Source organism: Pyricularia grisea, assembly GCF_004355905.1.
Source record: "Pyricularia grisea strain NI907 chromosome Unknown Pyricularia_grisea_NI907_Scaffold_1, whole genome shotgun sequence".
Lineage (NCBI taxonomy): Eukaryota > Fungi > Ascomycota > Sordariomycetes > Magnaporthales > Pyriculariaceae > Pyricularia > Pyricularia grisea.
In genome coordinates, this window is record NW_022156716.1 from 7907483 (window position 1) to 7927863 (window position 20381).

Sequence of the window (20381 nt, forward strand, 5' to 3'; positions counted from 1 at the left end):
GGCACCTTGCATGCGATCCCGCCCTAATGTACCCTACAGATAATTCTTATCTTACCCCAGAAAACCAGTATGACTAAAAATACATTCTTCTAGTATGTTTTCCTCATCTTCCCGGTTCGAATCTCATATTCGCAGTATTGTGTAGTATTGCGAAGAGATTGTTCTGATGTTTTGCTCATGGCATATGATCTTCATCCCAGACACGGTGGCGCATCCCAGTGAACCCCCAACAGCCGCTTTCCAGACCGAACCCATGTCAGCAACGTTAGCCCTGTAATGACAACCTCCCCTCCATGGCCATTACCAAGCCTGAACCCCAGCTCTTCTTTGTGATATCACCGGCTCCAAGACTCTGTTTCTATGATATGATAGTCACTCAGTGAAAAGTAAAATCTGTCGTCAACCGTGGGCCACTGGCAGGCCCGAGTAAGAGAATGGCCCTGATAGTTATCATTTTCCGAGCCCTCCCAAAAGCCCAAGCATCTTGGAAGGTCAAGAACTGTGTCTGCGACAGTGATAGAACGTAAGTCCTTGCTTTTGATCCATCCCAACGAACTCCGAACGCCTGTGCAAATGCCGCATCAAAGAGACATCAACGAAGCAAACAATAAACCAGAAACAACCAAACTAAAAATCACTCCCCCCTTAACCTCCTCAACCGCCTAGAAATGTCCGCAGCGGTTTGTTGCATCGGATTCAACCGATGATCTCTCTCCATGGCCTTGACGTTGTCTCCATGCTTGGCCACTAACCTCTCTAACCACTCGACCTCCCTCTCGCTCAGGCCCCTGACCGTCTTGACCCTGGGCACCCTCGCCATCCGCTCAAGTTGGTCGACGACACGGTCCCCAGTGGGCTCCTCGTCATCAGAGCCGAATCCCTCCCAGTCAGAGTCGGTCTCGAGCTCGTTGAGTGGGTCGTCGAGCGGGTTGGCCGCCGCCGCTGAGGCCTCGTCGTGGATGACCGACACGATCCGCCCGTCAGCGTCACGCTTCACGCGCACCTCCCGCACCGCGCTGCTCGCGGTCGACTTGCGCTCCGACAGGCCCAGTGGCGCATGCGCACTGCTCTTGCCGTCGGTCGAGCCGCGCAGTCCGGGCTCGACGCCGCCCGTCGGGGCTTGCAGGCGCGTCAGGAGGCCGAGGCGGCGGTAATTTTGCGTCAGGGTTTCCTTCTTGTTCCTGTATTCGTTGATCACCTCAGCGTTAGCTGGCCAATGAACAATCCCATTTGAGATCTAGCAAGGTAGTCGGGGTAGAAATGACTAACCAGTTCTTTGCAATCAGGTCGTTTCCTAGTGGGTTCAGCGCCTTCTTGGGCTTGTTGGTCTGCTTGACTTTGGGGCGCGAGGAGCGGTTCTTCCGCTTTTGCCTGACTGTTCGACCCATTGTGATTTAATTTTTGGGTGCGCAGACTCTTGTGTGGGTTTGAGAGGTTACAGTTTCCTATGGTTCTTGAAATTAAAGTAATAATGCAGGAAACGTCAAGCGCACGAGGTGATTCAAGCTTCACGTTTGCGCCGGTCGGTAGAGATCCGCTGCTACAGTCGGCGAGAAAAATATTTTGGCGGGCGGTCACGCGATAAGGATGATAAGCCTCGATGTGCCCCACCTTTTAAGGAGGGTAAATTCATCCCCGCGCTTATATCCGACCGGAGACTTAACAGTATTAACACACGGTTTCGCTAAATCTATGAGCAGCCAGACAGTCGTTGAATAACGGTCAGAGAATAACATGGAGATGATATTACTCCTTCTCGGAAGGCTGCGAAACCGACCTCTTCCGTCAATGTCTCTCCTTCAGCTATCCAGATTGGCTCTATCCTCTCCCTTGAAGAGCTGTTTTTTGTTCGGAGAAGATAATGCCAGGGGAATGCTACGCAACTGCAATTTTCCTATGCATTGTTGAGCCGTAACTTTCAAGTTGCAGAGAGACCGACATATGTATATCCTGGTGTATTTTGGAGGCTGCCATCGCAGCAAATATCGTGTCAGCTCAGCTCTCTAACAATTGCAGCTCAACATATGGGCCTACAGAAGTCAAACCTCGTAATATCTAGCTATCTGGGGCAGTCGTAATAGACGTTTGGGCAAGAGTATCAGCACATATTGGACTCTAATTGCCTACTACGACAAGGTCACCATTTTCATTACGTGCACTACCTCCAAGCATCATCGACTTGTAGAAGTTTCTATTCCGACTCAATATAAACTACTAGTTAAAGCTTTATTGATGTTGCTGGAGTGCACGTAGCCCACAAGATCTAGCAATCATACGGTGTGATAAGGATCATTAGCTTTCATGGACTGGATGGACAATAGGGACAAAGCTGAGCACCATTCAGTTCTCCTTCACGCTCACAGCTCACCCGGGATCAATCTATAACTGGCAAGCAACGATGCTGTATAAAAGGCTGAAAAAGCTTGGTGAGTGAGCTGAGGAGGTTTAGAAGCTGTATTTCACTCCCTATAAGTAGTTCAACCCGATTTGTTTTGCTTCGTTTTGAAGCATCCTCTCGGGGCTCGTGAGAGAGATCCCCCGGTACTCAGTGGCCCTGTAATGAACTGCGGTTTTATTCAAAGCTTGGTCATCATAGAACAACAGAGACTGAAAATTCCCCCAGCAAATTGTTTCTGCTTCAGACTGCCATTGGTCCACGTTGTTGATTGCAATCTCAAGCTCGCGATGTGGTTCAAGTAGGTGGGTAGGTTCTTTATATCAACAGCTACACTCCAGCAAACATATTGCTCAAGTTTTCCTCCACCTTTACCACCAATCTCAGAATCCGGTAATAGCAAATCCTGCCGGTTACCGACGAGTCCTACCAAGGCGAAAACCTCCAGCAAACGGTCAGGGAATCATTAAATGATACCCCGCTAGTCACAATTTCATGCCCATCATTTGCGGCAAGTTGCCTGCTGGTCCATCATTTGGGGAAAGTACGCCCGCAACTGACCCTAGGCCGACGAGATCCCTTTTGATACAGCCATAGCACCTTCTTTTCCTGTCCTTCTTTACTTGACCATGTCACTTGAAATGTCGGTAGGCCCAAACTACCTACCTCTACGCACACAACTCTTGACGCGACCCAGCCGCAGCCTGCTAAATGACCACCCCATACCTTAGACATAGAGACACCTTACCTTTTATCTACAACCATCGTCACGAATCCTTCACTTGAAAATGGCTTCAGATGATGCCCAACACCAAGAGGAAATCATACTCGCCCTTACGTCATACCAAAGGGAAGACTACGACAGACCCATCATCACCACGCCACCCGGGATACATGCGCTCGTCCAGCCCTTCATCACTGAAGCCTTCACTACCGATGCCGTCACAGCGCTCGGCTGCCTGCAGGCCCTCCCGGTCGAAATAATAGTGGAGCTGTGTCGCGCCATGGACATCACCACACTCTTCCGCTTCCGCCAGGCCAACCGACGGACGCGCCAGATCATATCGGGCATCAAGGCCTACCGAGAGAGCTCGACCCATGCCCTCGAGAGCTTCAGGGCGATTCTGCGCCTCGGCGTCAATACCGCGACCATCGTCGACCTCTACTGGGCCCTACACGGCCCACCAAAGTGCGCCACCTGCGACCGGTTCGGCTACCTCCTCTTCCTCCCCACGATGCAGCGCTGCTGCGCCACCTGCCTCGAGAATTGGAGCAGCCCGAGCTACTCCATCGCCCCGGCCACCACCGTGGCGAAGCTGATCGGCATACGGCACCAAAGGCTTAGAAGGATCGTCGACTCCACTCGATCGCTGACGGGGCCGTTCCTGCACGGCGAGTACCGCGGCAGCAAGCGTTACAATCTGGTGACCCAGGACGAGGTTGCGCGGCTGTTCCCCGACGTCGAGCCAAAGTCTGCGTTCTTCCCCGGTCCGATATCCAAGGCATTCGATGCACAGTGGGGTAAATTCGTCCGCTACAGATACATGGTGACAACCTTTATTCCCCATATCGACCGCGCCTCGGGCATCATCGAGCGACGTTACAGCTGTGACGGTTGCAGGAAGTTCGCGGAGAAGGGGCGCCACTTCCTCCACTCACCCAGGGAAAACGTGACAGCCTGCTTCTCGAGGGAGCAGTTCTTAGAGCATTTTCGCACGTGTCCTTTTGCCCATAGGATCTGGAAGGGATGCTGAAGAACCACCGCTGTGTTTGTTTTGCATTTCCCCACATGGTTTGGCCATATACCACATGGGACCTCATGTGTTATTGATGTTTGTGCTTCAAGGAAAAAAAAAAAAAAAACACCAACTACTAATTTTCGAGAAACGGGAATGAACAGGACACATCCTGACAGACATGGGAGCTGTGACGAGGAAATACGCTGGCCGATGACAATGGTCGGTCCGCCTTGAATGGTGCATTGAGCGCATGGAATAGGGAGATGGGTGTTGGGCTTTTTTGAGTTTTCGGTCGTGGCTTTGGAGGCGGTGCGTTAGCTCTTTTGAGATTCGGGATTCTGTATGAGAAGCAAAAAAGAACGAATGACACTAGGAAGCTGAGAACACTAGACTTGAAGGGATTTTACCGGCTGGATTCGCGACTTATTTTTTGGTGGAGACTGGCACATCGAGATCAGATAGACTGGGAGAGACCAAAACAGCCTCATGGATAGCACCTCCAACTGGTAGTATATTTCTCACCCGCTTCCGAACCTCTGGAACAAAGGGAAGACAGGACAGGAACCATCTATTCCATCCTCCACCACTTCTTTCACTGCCTGTGAAACCTCGCTGGTATGACAATAGCAGTAGGGTCATCACAGTCAGATCTATGTACACAAAAAAAGAGGGAGACAACAAAAACAAAAACAAGGATAAAAGAGGTCCCTTCCTCCAAGAAAACATGCCTTTTTCCATCTTTTTTCTTTTTGGCTTTTTAGCATTGATTTCCTCCCAATATCACAAGAGAGAAAAAGAAATAAAGAAAGAAAAAAAGAATCAACAAAAAAAATCCAACACATTTTCCGTCAGCGAGGATTATCCACGCTGGGAGAAAGGTAACGAAAGAAAACAAAGAGATCCCTTGACGTAGATTGTTCTAGTTCTGGGATCAGATAGAATTGAATTAAGAAATAAACAGCCAAAAAAAGGGGAAGAACGCCAGCCCAAAATGCCTTGACATTGGGAAAGTTTTCAAGTTTCTTGTCGAATAGAACAGAAACAAAACAAAAAACAAAAACCCCTTTCAAAGGAGGATGAACCAAGGAAGAGGTTTGTTGTTGGCGTCTGTCATTTTGGTATTGTTTAGATGATCAAAAAAGCATTCCAGACATTATGTAAAATTGGGGGATCCAAGTGGTGCTAATATAGACACAAAAACTGTGATAGGTATATGCGCACGACAAATGAAATGAAAGCATCAAAGAGAAAAGATAGAAAAAGAAAGATCAACGCTTAGTATAGTGTGTAAGTTTGACATGTGTCTCACGCCGTCAGGCCATGTTCTCAGTAAATCGAGACTGTGATAGCCTTGAAGCGCGAGACCCATCTTGAGACGGATGGCTCCGCCCGAGCGGGTCTCGTTGATTCGGAAGCGGTGATGGAGGAGGCCTCAATGCCGTAGTGGTGGAAGGGGGTGGCGTGAACGCCGGAACACCTTCTTGGACAGGCGTGCGCCCCGGTCCGGGCTGTATGACGGGGATGCCGCTCTCCGGTCGCATTGGCGAACCCAACTTAAGTCTGCTGCCTCCAGGCGAGAAACCGGCATCGGGCCCACTACCGAGCGGCGGGGAGAAGAACATCTGCGAGTCGCGGTACATGATGGACTGGTCGCCGGCCGAAATGGTGCTGTCACGCGGATCCGAGAACGGATTAGTGTATCCATCGCCGCCGTGGTGCAGCACCGAGGGTAGTTTGCGGCCCGAGACGCGCACAAAGCCTCTCTCCTCGCCCTCGGCAGGAGTTATGGCCTTCTTTCCCGAAAGGGCTGCCAGGGCTGCCGGGACGGCGAATGGGATGCCTCGCTCTGACATGCGGCTCGAGAAACCTCTGCTACTGTCGCGCGGGTTGCCTGTTCCGTCGGGGAGCATCTTGAGGTCGCTAATTTGCCGTTTGCGCCACCTGAGGATGAAGACAACGGCAAAAAGAAGCAGAGCCATGCCGCAGATGCCGCCTACGACGCCGCCCACCAATGTTTCCGTTGGAGGGGGCGTGGAGGCTGATCCGGCGGCTGCATGAGTCGGAGCCGACGTGGCAGATGGGGCGACGCTGTTAGGGACGAAGCCGCCTGCTGCATCAGCCGTCTGTGAGGTCGTGAAAGATGTTGAGCTCAAGGATGTTGACGTCGAAGATGTGATGGTGGTTTCGGATAAGGTCGAGGTTGAAAGAGAAGTCGCCGAAATACTAGAGCTGTTGAGGAAGTGAGACCTGATGGTGGTGTTGTTGAACAGTGGAGTGGATGCTAGATCTGAGTCAGTAAAACGAAACATGTACCGCTAAATTAGATCCCGTCGGAAAACCTACACGTCGAGTTGAAAATGCCTGGTCGAGTAGTAGGCAGCGGCGGTGCACTAGAAGGAGTGGACGTCACCGACAGAAGCGATCTCGAGGACGATGACAAGGATCCCGTCTGCAACGGGGGAGAGGCGCCGACACTGCCGGCGCTGCCATTTCCGCTCGCCGAACTGCTGGAACTTAGCTTCGGGACGGGTGGTGTAGACAGCGTCGGCAGCGGCAAGTCGGTCAGGGGGTTGTCCACGGTGATATCGGTTAAGGTGTCGACAATCGGGGTGAGCGCTGGCGAAAAGGCAGTCGAGAGTGCAACGGGCAAACCACCTCCGTCGACATACTGGATGACCGAGACGGTCCGCACAACTTCGGTAATGATCGACTCCACAGCGTCGGGGATTTGGCGACGTTGCGGCTGTTGGGAAGGTGGCGGGGTGATGGGTGAATCCGCATGTGAACGAACGTGCTGGTTGTGTTGCTGGAGGTGCCGGCGATGTTGGTGCAGATGACGATGATGGTCGTCTCCAGTCTCCCTCCTGTGTATACGGTTGTGGTTGTGGTTATGACGGCGCAGATGCGCAGCTTCACGAGTCTGAAGGAGTGAAGACCCGTGAGCCTGGTCCGTCATGGCCGGTGAATTTCGCGCCTAAAGGCGGCCAGAGGCGAGTGGCGGAGTTCTGAAAATAAAACGAGTGACGTCTGTAGGGTTCGGATCACCAGATCCGCAAAAGTTCGTATTTGACCCGATTAAGCCAAGTTGGGACGAACCAGAAAGAAGGTGGCGCTGGCTACGATAGGCCGCGCAACCAATTGAGGCTGGGTTGGCGAACAAAAAACACGTAAGCGAGCGTTGTTGGGGTTGAAAACCCGTTCTTTAGCGTTGAGCAGTGGTGGTATTTTTTTTATTTTTTATTTTCTCTTTCTTTCTGCGCCTGGTTGTTTAAACGAATGTCGAAGTTTATGTTGTGATGAAAGAGTGATCGGTGTCGCAGTCCATTCTCCTTCTCGTCCTCATCGTTGTTCGATATCTGTGCAGTACAGGCAGGCAGGCTTCAGCGCAGTCGATGGCTATTCGAGTGTTCCTATGCTGTAGCGTGCGTGGGCGAGGTTGATCAATCAATCACTATCGATCAAAGAGAAATGTGAAAAAAAGAAGGTTGTCCTCGCAACGCAAACAATCAAGGTCGGACCGGCTGATGCTCTGCTTCCCGGCAGCTTGTCGAAATGAACGAGCGAACGAACGACGTCGAGGTCGTCGGGTAATGAACGTGGGTTGCTGGCAACGGGTGATGATGGTTGACGGTGATGGCTTTGGGTCGTCGTAATCGGAGGTCGGTACGAGATCAGGTCGAGGATGGGAAATCAGGTCGAACAGGACGAAATCCCACCAAATATCCTCGCCTTGACTGTTTGTTTCCTTTATTCCTTGCCGTGTCCGCTTTGGCGCCCGTCTCTTTTTTTTTTTGTTTGAATGGTGTCCAAATAGCCTGATCCGGGCCGCCCGTCCCTTTCTGCTTCTTCTTTTTTCTCCCTGTTCTTCTGTCTTCCCACACAACGTCACGTCCTAAGACGTTTTGTTTTCTTCGCTCTCACGCAAAAAAACGAGAGTGCGGAGGTGGGAATCACAAAGAAACAAAAAGGAAAGGGAGGGGATCAAAAGATCAAGGCCAAGGAGGTGGGAAACAGGAAATTATGATCTAGATTCGATACGAGGGTTAAGGCTCACACTCTCTGCTACGCACACACAACGCTCACACACGCCAGGAATAGGAATACCACGAAACACACGTACCTTGCACGCGCCCGCCCACACAAACTTGTTCCAATATTTCTGGACCTCCCCCCCTCTCTCTCAAATACGGACCGTTCAATTTGCGCCAGGCCTGGAAATTGGCACCGCAAAATTCGGCCAGGGCAGGCTGCAGAACTACTAAAGTAAGGGCCAATAAACTTAGCAAGAATTCACCCCGGTCGCACTGTTTTGCCAGTCTCAAAGCACAGTTCAAGCCATCATTTTGGTTTCTCATTCTCCAGCGGAAAGATGGAGAGAGCTAATTTCGCTTCAGCCTGCCCCTGGCCCAATCATGCCTACCCAGCAATCGGTCAGGGGAGGACCCTACAACAGTGGGCCCCCGTGTATGTACGAGCTCTTTCCAGCTGGTGGCCTGTGCGTCTATTTTTATGACGGGTAAGGACTGGATGGGTTCTTTCCTAGCAGGGACAAGTAGCAACCTGGGCTTTTTGCTGGGCTCCTCTCCTACCTTACCAAGCTTACCTACGAAGTGAAGTATTGTAGTAATGGTTGTTTGCTTTTTGTTTCCTTCCGGGCGCTCCACCTTGATGGGTTCAAGGTTGGTTTGTGGGCAGAGGTCAAGAAGAAACAAAAACAAATGTGCCGCACCATTCATTGGTCGGGTGCCGAAATTGCTCCATGACATCAATTTTGTAGTTCTTTTTATGATGCTCCATCTGTCAGAAAACTGCCCCCAATGGAACGACGCAGTAAATTAATACCCTATCAACGAAGGAACAAAGTACCCAAGGCTTCGATTTAGGGTCACTTTCTTGCGCCAACGTCTTTATCGGACAAAGGCTAGAGCAAATTGCAAATTTTGACAGCTCTACTGCACACAGGGTTAACTAACATAATACATGCAATGTGAGCTGGCATTTTCGTATTCGAAGCTCGCACGTCTCGGCGGGACGGACGGACAGCGGCAGACAAGTTCAACCCAGCAGGGCTCAGGAAATTTTTCTTTCTTTGCTTTTAAAGTTGACTATTTGATGGATGGTATGCCACCCCCTTGCTACTTTCTATTTTCAAGCCGCATGCCTGCATCAGCCAACCGCGGCAGCCAAAGGTAAACTTTCCCGCTGGTAAAGCAACAAAAGGAATGGTGAAATGTCTTTGTTTGTTATTATTCTCTTCCGCGCGATGTTTCCTCGTCATTAAATCAACCACTTTTCCCGGTTGCTCTATACAGTGTATGCGCGCCTTTAATTATACCACAGTTTAAAAAAGACCTCAAAACGTCACATTAGAGAAGCAACAACCGAGCGGGGATTGGTTCGTGCGTTTCTTCAGATATATTGGGCCTGCCAAGAAACAAACGTCCAATACCCACTCCAGCAGTAACGCGAGCAACAGCCCGGTCAAAATACGTCTACCATAGTATTTTGTTTTTAGAAGAAAGCACGCAGCCTAAGAAATGTTGCATGGACTTGTGACGCAACCCACAACAAAGTAGGAAGAAAAAAAAAGAAAGAAAAAAGACACTACATTAGGTGACCGGGCGCACGTGCAGCAAAGCCCCGAGATTCTGTCATCTCCGAGCTACTAACTTTGCTTGTCTCTTTCCCCGGCTTGGCACCGGGGGTGAAGCCAACATTCCCCAAGAAATGAAAAGAAACACAAAAAGATTAAGGAAGTATGTTGTACATGTGGTAGTATGCAGGCAGGTTAGGGGTCTCGAAACTTCGTGGTAAAACCGGAAACTTTGCCATCGTGGTGATCGAGATGGATCCAGCGGAGCCCTGTGCGTGGCGCGATCCGTTCCCACAGCACGCGGCGGTTGCCATTTTCAACCTTGGCAGGCCTAAATGAAAGTGGGTTACGGGTCCAGACCTCGAAATCACCCATCATGCGCCAGGTTTGAGTCCAGTGACACTCTGGAGAGCAGTCTTCATATGCGACAACAAGGACCATGGCATTTGCAATATGTGCAATGTTGCACACATATTGCCCGCCAAACATGAGGGGGTCATATAGACTTCCTAATAAAATTTTCAACCTTCCAACATCGCCCGTCTCGAGGCATCCTCGTGCACCCACCCCTGGATCCGCATGCCTACGTCCCCGATGAGCGTCTCGTATTGCGGCCCGGGAAAGAAGAGCCCGCAGTGTGCGCCGACCTCGTCCATGCCCTCCATGTACACATCTATCCAGCAGCTGTCTCTGCTGCCGTCGCTCTTTTTCCTCGGGAGCATACAGAACTTGCGCAGTTTCTTGGGCTTCTTCTCCTTGTCCGCGTTATTACTGCTGCTGCTGCTCGCCAGCGCGGCCCTGTCGCCGTCTGCCTGATTATGGTGCTGGTTGCCGGCGGCTATGGCGTCGGCTGCTTGCCGGAGCACGATATCGTGGGTGGTGGTTGTATTAGTCCCGTTGCTCTCTGCACGGTGAGAATCTTCCGCCGCCGCCGCCGCCCCTCCGTCCTCGCTACTCTGGTTCTGCCCTTGCTCCTTTTCCTCCTTCTCCTTCTGCTTTGTCTTTTCTTTGGCCTCCTTGTCCCGCTTTTTCTGCTCCTCCTTTTCTCGCTTCTGTTTCTCCTTCTCCCTCTTGGACCTTTCCTTCTCGATAGCCTTGTCCCGTTCCTTGATCGCCTTGATCCGCGCCTTGACGTCCTGCTCGTACTTTTTCAAGGCCTGCTTATGCTCCTTGTCCAACCGCTTGCGTTCTTCAGGTGTCACGTCTTCGGGGATTTTCAATCTTTGTGGCTCCTGAGGCGCTGGAGGAATGTTGCTGTCATCCTCGGGCTTGTCTGAGGACGTCTCACCTGCTGGGTTTGGGGCTGGCCGTTGGGGAAGTGGGGGTGGTGCTTCTTCTTCAGGATTCGGCGAGATGGATCTGAGTTCTGGTGTGTTGGTGCCCGATTCATATGCCGGTGGCGGTGTCTCTGGGTTTATTCGCTCATGTGACATGTCTGGATTTGATGCAGAGGATCCGTTCACATCTCTGCTATCTCTGGTGTCCTGAATCTTTCCGTTCCTGGCACCGCCGATCCCGGAAGCATTGGGGTTGGGAGAACCTCCGTGATGCTCGATTGATATCCTTGGTGTCGTGAGCTCTGAGGAGTCTGACGCCCTGTCTGGCGCGTCCAAGAGACCACCAGTAGTAGTGACAGCACCTGTAGCCGCATCCACCGTCGCCCTACTGGCTTCCAAACCAGTTCTCGAGTTCTCCCTAGAGTGGGACCTTTGAAGCGGCGACTTAGACCGGTCCTTGGGCTCCTTGAGCTCCTTGAGCCTCCCTGTTGACGCCGTGTAGTAATTCACGAATCTGACCCTCGTCTCGATGCCCTCGTCCTCCAGCGCACGAATCGCGTCGTACCTGGCGTGTAGACCCTTCAGGTCCGCGAGGCACTTGCCAAACTGCAGGTGCCGCACTATGTGATCTGTCGCTGCGTCGATGAGGTTCTCGCCTTCGAGCTTGCGCTTCTGGGCAAAATGCCACACGTTTCGGAAGAAGCCGCGGTCCTTGAACTGGACGTCGTTGAAGAACGGCGGGTTGTAGTGCGGGTCCGACTTGCCAACAGCCGTGGCCGACCTGCCGATGCTGATGATGCTGTCGAGGGCCGACGGCAGCGCGTTTTGCTTGCCGCTGCCGTTGCTGCTGCTGCCGACGGTCCCTTGGCTCGCGTTGGACTGGAAATAAGAAGCCCCCGTGGACGAGCTTGCCCCCGACGGCGCCGGGCTCAGGTCGCTCACGTCGCCGTGCAGCGATGGTTCCGGCGAGAGGCTGGACGACGGGCTGAGGGCCGGGAAATTCGGAGTGGACGGCGCCGCTCCGAGCCGGCCGCGCTGCTCCGCCTCCGCCCAGGCGTCTTTACCGGGCGGCTCGGGCGACTTCCTAAACAGGCTCGCGATGCCGGCGGTGATGATGCCCGGATGCAGGCCCAAAAACGGGGAATCCAGAGAAACCGTACCGAGGATCCTATGCCTGCGACGTCCTCTCCCACCACCCTGAACCCCCGGCGCAGGCAGCAAAACGACATCGGCGGCCAGCAGGCCACCCATCGAGTGGCCGACCAGGACGACATCGGTGGTCGGACCCTCGTGGGGCGAGAGCCAGCGGCTAAAGTTCTCGGTGGCGACGTCGATGGTGCGGTACGTCTTGTAACGCGGATATATCTTTGTGTGGACGGCGTGGGTTTCGGCGAGCGACTCGCGCAGGAACTCATGCATGTGGGCCGGGAACCGCTGGAACGAAGTGTCGTTGCCCATGAAGCCGTGGATGTAGACCACGAGCAACGTGCGCCGCGGGTCTTGGTGCCCCGCAGCCGCACCAAGTTCCTCCATGCTGTCCATCTCTTTATTATTTTATTTTATCTTTTTGTTGCTTTTCGGTGGCGTGTTTTTTTCTTGTCTTCCTCGTCGGCCAAAACACCGGTCAGACGCCTGTTTACATCGGGTTCTCGACTCAACTGCGTCTGAACCTGTTGTTTTGTTTTGTTGTCAGGCCGCCGGTGTCAATGTGGGTCATAATAATTTGCTGCCAGCGGTTGGTAGTCAGGTACCTTGTGCTTGAAAAGTGAACTGAACAAAATCAGTCAGATGACTGACTGCCTATAAATAAACTGGGCTTTGCAAATCAGCTTCTCATCCTGAGAACTGGCAAGAGATATAAGTAAGCCCTTCTCTTTTCCCAGTGATGTCTCTGAGCAAGAGGATAAACAGCTAGCACTCCAAATCGCCTGGCAACAAGTTGGGTTGTTCAGTCCGCGTCGCATATTATAGGATTGTTGCATCTGACCTACCTTCCTACCTACCTTACCTACCTGAGGTAGGTATTCTTCCCAGGATCTTTAGCCGCTACAGAAGAAGGATGGCAGACATGGATCACAGCTCTATACCCCACCGTGTACTTCCTTGTCAAATCAAGATTGACGTCACATTGCAGCACAGCAACCCAAAAACATTGCGTGTCAGGCCGGTTTGCGAACGCCTCGTAGAGCTAGCTGATGTACCTTGCGTTAGGTTGAAAGTACCCATTATCTTGATTGGGATAATTCGACTCCTTCAAATGCAAGGGGAGGGCAGAAATGTGCAATACATCGAGATGGGCTCACTTAAATCAGCCAGCCTTACATTCAATGGATTTCATACCTCCATGTAGCTTCACTCGTTTGTCAAAAGACGCTTTGTTTGTTTGCCTATAGAGAGCATATAAACACTCAAGAACCGACTTAGCAAACAAACCCCAAGTGATGGACACTTCTACTCAGAAGTTGTCCACCTATCCACCCAGACGAGGCAACTCGAGCGGCCGAAGCTTTTCGGACCACCCTGCTGAGTAGGGTTCAAGACCAACCCAAAAGCCCCGCGATCAACTAAGTACAATAGAAAAATCCAAGGATTTAAGGTACCTGCCAGCCAATCCTACCTCCTTCCTGTAGCCATGCCGACAATCCGAGAAACCAGGCTCCAATCTCTTCTTCCCACACCCAGTGATCGACCTTAGAAACAGGTAACCATGCGTGATCTTGTGTAATGAATATTGAATAAACCGATGAAATATGTTTTGTGGTATTTTGCAAGAGTAAGACCCCCCGACTAGGAAAATAAAAAGAAAAAACAACAGGTAGAAAGCAGGAAAAGGGAGAAATGCATTTTTCATTATTGCATCAATTTCCTTGTGCCGTTGATTCCCCAACGCCATGCTGTAAAGAGGATATAGAATCAGGAAGTAGAAAGAAGCCAAAAAAGACGAAGTCAATAGACGCGAGACGGAACGTGTCGCGAAGACCGGCCAGATATTTGCAGTCTTATTCGTACCCAAACCGGCTCCCCCCTGGTCGAATAGTTGTCGGATATATACCGGGGTATTAACCAGCAGCTGTTTCTCCCTCGCCATCAGTATCGAGGAAGACCACTGGACAGATAATCCAGGTCTGAGCTTCGGTGGTCGCTGAACTTTTTGTGTAAAAGATTGTGTATAATTCCAACGAGGGCTGGATGGGTGGCTCCTCAGTGAAACAGGCCATGCCAAACTTCACAATGTGGTCATGAGAGTACAAGAGTGTACCCTCAAAACATCACATCAGGAGCATTCTCTCTTATCGATTGCTCGGAGAGTACTGTGGAGGTCGACAACGAAATCCCCGAACTTATCGTCTCGCTGTGTTTTCGCTGTCGCTTGAACGGTAGTGCCAACATTCTGTAACCGACATTCGCAGACGTGCTTGGTTCAGCCCATGGTACTGGACACGTTATGCACCGACCATACCGGGCCCAAAGTTTTGCTGGCGGACGGCAGAAGGATAGTTCTGGGCAGGAGTTCCAGGGTTCTGCAGACGGTCAGTATCAACGTGCATAAAACTCAAAGGGCCGTCACCGAGAATATGCACCTTTTTCCTTCGTTTTTGCCCACCATCACCTTCGCCTGTAGAATAGCCAACGTCTGCCCCTGGATCATCATCCGTAAAGGCTTCATTATAGCCCTCGAAGCTGCTGTCACCGTAGCTTCGCTTCTTGCCAACCCTACGTATCCGAGCAGCCTCACCAGCGGGCGGCTGGGAACCTTTAGGTCTGTTTAATGGCGGGAGGTTAAGAGGTGTGTTTGGTGCGGTAACCTTGGCCGATGAGGTCTGCTTGGCAGCTTTGTCCAAATCACCCAGCACAGACGTGTCCCAGTCCTTTTTGGAGATGGGGCCCCTCGCCATTGTAGTCGCGCGTGAGAGATTTTGCAGTGCTTCGCTTGAGAGCCCGGCAGTGATGTCCTTTCCGTGGACTTCGGTGTTAATCCAATCCTCTGCCGGTGCAAAGTACATGGCTAATAAGCTGCTCGGGTCCTCATGGTTTTTCTTGACAGCATCAAAGTGACCGGCCACTCCAAGTTTCTTGATATGACCCTTGTACGTCTTGCGCATCGCATTTTTCTCACCGTTTGGCAAGACGCGGGCAACTTCGGCGGCGATACCTGTGAGGCCAAACGCTTCGAAAAGATCGTCTGACATGCGAGGAAACGAAGACACATGCTCTGCAACGGGTTCAAGCGATGTTAACTCAAAGAGAAAAATAGTCATCACAGGTGGGCAAGGAAGATTCTACACGGGAAGCAGTAGTCTGGCGCTGGGGCCTGGTGCAATGCCTGCGCCGACTATGACAGACCTGGGGATGCGAGGTAGGTACGTGCAAGTCCTGAGAAGGGAAGCCTTACGAGTTCTGCAAAGCAGGTATTTTTCGCCAACATCCATGTGCAGGTTTTCAATACCGAGTCTGCGGTCCTCGATATGGGCCTTCTTATGGTCTCTGTCTCCGCCATCTTCGAGCGCTCGCTTGCGCTTTTGGGGCGTATCATCGCCCATGATGATATCGGGGTTCATCTCGGATGGAAGACAGCTTCCTGTGACGGAATGAGCAGGTGTCGGAAGAGTTGTGGTCGTTGATGTCATGGACGAGTTCAGACTCGTAGACGGATCGCTTATACTCGGGGACGTTTGCGAGGGACTCTGCGGGGTTTGAGGATGGAAGGACATGATGGTCGATCGCAGACTGCGCGATGTGTATTTTTGACAAATGCCCAGCCTCTGTGTTCCAACGGTGGCCAAGAAACTGTCGATGATCTAGTTCGCCGAGATTGTTGATTCCAGGTCGATTCAATGTACGTCTCGGCCAAGCGTGCGAACTAAATCAAAAAAAGAATCGAAAAAAATTCGACAGGATCAAAGTAGGCCGTCGCGCAAACCCTCAGGGAGCTGCAAACTGATGCTACTGATGCGCCTGGCCGAAATTTTGAAGTCTCAAAATGGCTGTCCGCGGTGGCAAGTCGCGCCAGAATGCCGACGGCAATCGCTTTGGGTCGTCGAAACCGTCATGCACGGGTCGTCTTCGGCGGGCCCCGAAGTCGGTCGTACGGTCGGGTGCGGAAGGTTAAAAAGAGTCGTAAATGGCGAAAACTCGTCGGTCGAAAGTTTTCGCGCAGGGTGGATGATGGCTCGTCGGGCGACTTGGCGGTAAAAAGTCGACGGTGTTGTGGGTGATGAATGACCGATCAAGATCGGGTTTGAGGTTGGCAGTGAATGAAGCGAAAGGTTCTGGCAAAGAGGCGGGATTGACTGGCTGTAGGCTGCAAGGGTGACCCACTTTACCACTTGCCCGTGTTTTGCCCAATCGGCTGGGTCCTCCGGCCGAGTGGAGACACCCACGTAAAGTCACTTGATCAGCCTGTGTTGTCGCTCACTGTGCGTGGATGATGAAGGTGAAGTAAAATTCCTTCCTACAATGCTAGCTGCCGTCCTGATTCGATTAATTGTTCCGGATCACGCTTCAGTTATGAATGATTGCCTGGCTCCCAATGATGTGTCTCAAGGATCCCTTTTTGGTACCTTCCGAAACCCAGCAGAGCCGTCAGCTTTTTTTTTTTTTTTTTTTTTTTTCGCTCTCTCACACGACTCTGGGCGCACGGATTGAAAGCACTTTGTTGAGTCCAGTAGAGCATCTGGCCCCAGCGATTAATGGGACCGACACCGCACGTGCTGCTGTTCTATTCCATTCTAGCTCATTTTCCGTTCCTATCTTTGTTGTATTTTTAATCGGCGATTGTCAAGGCAACAGATCATGGAGCATCCCCACATATTTGTACAGTATTTGGATGGGTTTTCTCTTGGTTCTCCTCGGACGGACAAACAGCAATCGTCGCCGAACGCAACAAATACCAATATTAAAAGGATATGAAAACAAAGAAAGCAAGCTATACAAAGAGACATGACCAAAAAAATCTATCACGAAAACGGGCTGGAACATCTCTCACGGCGGCTTACGCAACTTTAGTAGCAGGCCCTCGGCTGGCATTCGCGTCGCGTCTAGTGTAACGGTATAGGACTCTGACCACCTGCTTGTTTGCACGGACAGAGGTAAGAGATGCCTCACGCAGAAAGGCGGCTGGCAGTTGCAGCGCCTTTAGCCCTTTACTGTACTCTGTATTGGTCAACAATCTTAGCCAGGGCACAAGGGCAGTAGAGTAATAGATGAATTATGGGACAATTTATTTTGATCATGTCTAAGCAATACATACAGTGAGAAAAAATAATAGTACGGATATGGGTAAACACTTATTTAGATAGTGTGACGTATGTTCGATGTTGTCATAATAGAACAAATCTAACTGTCACTGAATAGCAAAAGCTGTTTCTATAGTTGGGTAAAGAAAAAAAATGCACGGAGCATCGAGATAATAGGTTCAACAGTTTGGATGGCGTTTGCAGATCTAACAGTGTACACAGTACCACTTCCTGTGTTGTGTGTGCTATCTTCCAAACCCTTTTTCCCAAGTAAGCACCGGTTCAGTTGGTTTGAATGAATGTGAGTGTGGGTGCGCTACAGATGGGGCGAGAGGTTGTCAGGATGGAAGACAGTCATTCACGCAATGCCGGTGCAGTATCCGTACATGCAAAACTGTCAAATTACCACCTATGATCGATCCAACAAAAAAATAAAAAATAAAAAATACCATCAATATGAATTCAGCTGTTATTATCAATCGCTCTGCAAGCAAGAACGGACTTAAAGCCCGAGCCTTGAGTCGGACGATTTCGGGGGTTCCATGCCGATGTGGGGTTCTGGAGGACTGGCTTGTATGATTCATACCAAGCTCGATTAGTCCTAGCGCTAGGGAACCCTCTATCTACCTGGGCTTTCTAACTCAGGTAAGATGCTGCATCATGTCTCTCATGCCTAGTCATCATCTTACCAATTCGTCCGCGCTGCTTGCTGTAAAGCCATAGGATCGTCTTCGACAGCAGGTGAAGGAGTTAAGGCATGGGAGAAGAAATTGGCACAAGGACTAGAGAACAAACTCTGTGCTCCTCCAATGCTGAAGCGTCCCATTCATCTCGAAAATACCCGCTGCTTCTACCTTGTCCATCCAAACTCTCAGCCTCATTGCCATAGCATTGGATATATCTGATTAAGCAACCCACTACTGGCGACAATGTCTTCACCAGCTGCCAATGCCAACGAGCATACACCGCTGCTTGATGGCGATGTTCCCAATGTATCGGTACCCGGGCAGCAGCCACCACCCGCACAGTCGGACGATGATGATGAAGTCACCGTCGTGCAGGACGAAATGTCCAAGACAAAACTTTATTTCATTCTGGGAACATCATATGTGGGCGTCTTTTTGGGTGCAGTAGACGGTACAATATTCGCAACCCTCTCCGGGCAGATTTCAAGCGAATTTAAGTCGCTGAGTCTCATGTCATGGCTGGCAACCGCTTATCTGATCGCCAATGCTGCCTTCCAGCCCATCTCGGGCCGCATGACCGATCTTTTCGGCCGAGGGCCCGGCCTTGTCTTCAGCAACATCATGTTCGCAGCGGGCAACTTGATCTGCGGCCTGGCGCAGACCGGTGAAATCATGATCCTCGGCCGCGTGGTTGCCGGCATCGGCGGCGGTGGGCTCATGTCCATCTCGACCTTCTTGGGGTCGGATCTCATCCCCCTGAGGCAGCGGGGCGTTTTCCAAGGTATTGGAAATGTCGCGTACGGCTCCGGCGCTATGCTCGGTGGTGTCTTTGGCGGGATCATCAACGACAAGACGGCCTTGGGCTGGCGCCTTGCTTTCTTGGTCCAAGTTCCCGTTGTACTGATCTCGGCTGCTCTCTGCTTTGCTCTGATCCGAATTCCGCCAAAGGTCTCCAACCGCTCGCTCATCTCAAGGATCGACTTTACTGGCGTCGCACTCACAATCTCATTTCTGGTACTTTTGCTACTGGGGCTGAACGCAGGAGGCAACCTGGTTCCGTGGTCGCACCCGCTTGTTCTGACCACCATTCCATTGTCGATTGTTATGTTTGTTGGGTTCATCTGGTGGGAATCCAGAACGCCGCAGCCCGTCATACCAGTTCGCCTGCTCGTTGATCGGACCATACTCACAGCATGCTTCACCAACCTCTTCTGCTCCATGGCAATCTTCATGGTCATTTTCTATATTCCTCTCTACCTGCAAGTTCTCGGCTACACAACCTCCGATGCAGGGCTACGATTGATCGGCACACCCATAGGGACGGCCATATCGTCCGTCGCGGGCGGCTACGCCATGAAGAAAACCGGCAAGTACGTCGGGTTGGGCATAGCCGTGCTGCTGATCAAGACCGTTGGGCTAGGGGTGATTTGCACGCTGGGGAGGGACTCGGGCAGCTGGACGCCCATGGCCGGCCTCTTTCTAGTCGGAACGGGCTACGGCGCCATGCTGACCATCACCATGGTGGCGTGCGTGGCCGCGGTCGACCACTCGCAGCAGGCGGTGGTGACCTCGGCCACCTACGCCTTTCGCTCTATCGGCTCGACCCTTGGCATCACCATCGCGTCGGCCATCTACCAGAACGAGCTGCGCAGGGGACTGTGGCAGCGCTTTGGCCACCTGCCGGGTGCGGCCGAGGAGATTGCGCGCATCAGGGACGACCTCGGGGAGCTTAAGAGGTTGCCGGACGGCTGGAAGGATGGCGTTATTGACTCCTTCATGGAGGGGTTCTCCGGCGTTTGGTATATGGCACTCAGTCTGGGTCTGCTGGCGCTTGTGTGCATCTCGCTCATGAGGCAGCATACCCTGCATGACACGCTGACTCGGAAGTGATTGGACCACAGTCTTGCTTCATGCATTTGTGGTCACGAATGTATCGTTACGTAGGTATCACCGACTCGATTTACTTGTTTTTTTTTTTTTTTGGCACAAACCTGTATTAGGAGCCAACCGCACCCTGGACTGCACCTATTGCTGCCGGATTTGGCGTGATTGGGTACCTCCATTTCAATGTACTCTAGATTGTTATGCTACGGGTATTGCTATAGTGCAGTCGTTTAAACCAACGCAAGAGCTGGGGAAATCATGACAGGAGAGTATTAACACGCGAATTGTAGGAGATACATTCTAAGCGCAATAAAAGATATGCGGGAGAAGATCGCGATCGAGGGTCGGTTAACAAAAAGTAAACCTCATAACAACGACGTTAGGGTGACCAAAGAGTTCTCCTTGATTAGAAAACTAGACTATGATAGAGTATAGCGGAGAAGAAAAGAGAAGATAATGATAACGCAACGCAGTAAATAATATCTGATTGTAATCTTGATCTTGTACAGATCATCTCGTGGTATCCTCTACGCATTTCTAATCAGGTCTATCTAGGCATCTAGCCTGGCCT

At 51.5% G+C, this 20381-nt stretch overlaps 6 protein-coding genes across 6 annotated transcripts; 2 read left to right on the forward strand and 4 right to left on the reverse strand.

The window, feature by feature from the left end:
- Positions 1 to 17: 17 nt before the first annotated feature.
- PgNI_02419 (uncharacterized protein) lies at positions 18 to 1499 on the reverse strand. Its single transcript, XM_031122486.1, has 2 exons — positions 1270 to 1499; positions 18 to 1181 (listed from the first exon to the last, which is right to left on the reverse strand). Exons 1-2 carry the CDS (start codon positions 1386 to 1388, stop codon positions 635 to 637), a joined length of 666 nt encoding a protein of 221 aa, XP_030986585.1. The 5' UTR covers positions 1389 to 1499; the 3' UTR covers positions 18 to 634.
- A 1684-nt stretch (positions 1500 to 3183) lies between these two features.
- On the forward strand, positions 3184 to 4149 carry PgNI_02420 (uncharacterized protein; the record flags this gene model as incomplete). The annotated part of the gene is made up of 1 exon (XM_031122487.1): positions 3184 to 4149. One exon carries the CDS (start codon positions 3184 to 3186, stop codon positions 4147 to 4149), a length of 966 nt encoding a protein of 321 aa, XP_030988051.1.
- Positions 4150 to 5447: 1298 nt separating this feature from the next.
- Positions 5448 to 7090, reverse strand: PgNI_02421 (uncharacterized protein; the record flags this gene model as incomplete). Its single annotated transcript, XM_031122488.1, has 2 exons — positions 5448 to 6415; positions 6478 to 7090. 2 exons carry the CDS (start codon positions 7088 to 7090, stop codon positions 5448 to 5450), a joined length of 1581 nt encoding a protein of 526 aa, XP_030988050.1.
- Positions 7091 to 10248: 3158 nt separating this feature from the next.
- Positions 10249 to 12546, reverse strand: PgNI_02422 (uncharacterized protein; the record flags this gene model as incomplete). Its single annotated transcript, XM_031122489.1, has 1 exon — positions 10249 to 12546. The coding sequence occupies one exon, from the start codon at positions 12544 to 12546 to the stop codon at positions 10249 to 10251; it is 2298 nt and encodes a 765-aa protein (XP_030988049.1).
- A 1901-nt stretch (positions 12547 to 14447) lies between these two features.
- Positions 14448 to 16241, reverse strand: PgNI_02423 (uncharacterized protein; the record flags this gene model as incomplete). The annotated part of the gene is made up of 2 exons (XM_031122490.1): positions 15398 to 16241; positions 14448 to 15217 (listed from the first exon to the last, which is right to left on the reverse strand). The coding sequence occupies exons 1-2, from the start codon at positions 15714 to 15716 to the stop codon at positions 14448 to 14450; spliced, it is 1089 nt and encodes a 362-aa protein (XP_030988048.1). The 5' UTR covers positions 15717 to 16241.
- A 1928-nt stretch (positions 16242 to 18169) lies between these two features.
- On the forward strand, positions 18170 to 19816 carry PgNI_02424 (uncharacterized protein; the record flags this gene model as incomplete). The annotated part of the gene is made up of 1 exon (XM_031122491.1): positions 18170 to 19816. The coding sequence occupies one exon, from the start codon at positions 18170 to 18172 to the stop codon at positions 19814 to 19816; it is 1647 nt and encodes a 548-aa protein (XP_030988055.1).
- Positions 19817 to 20381: the final 565 nt, after the last annotated feature.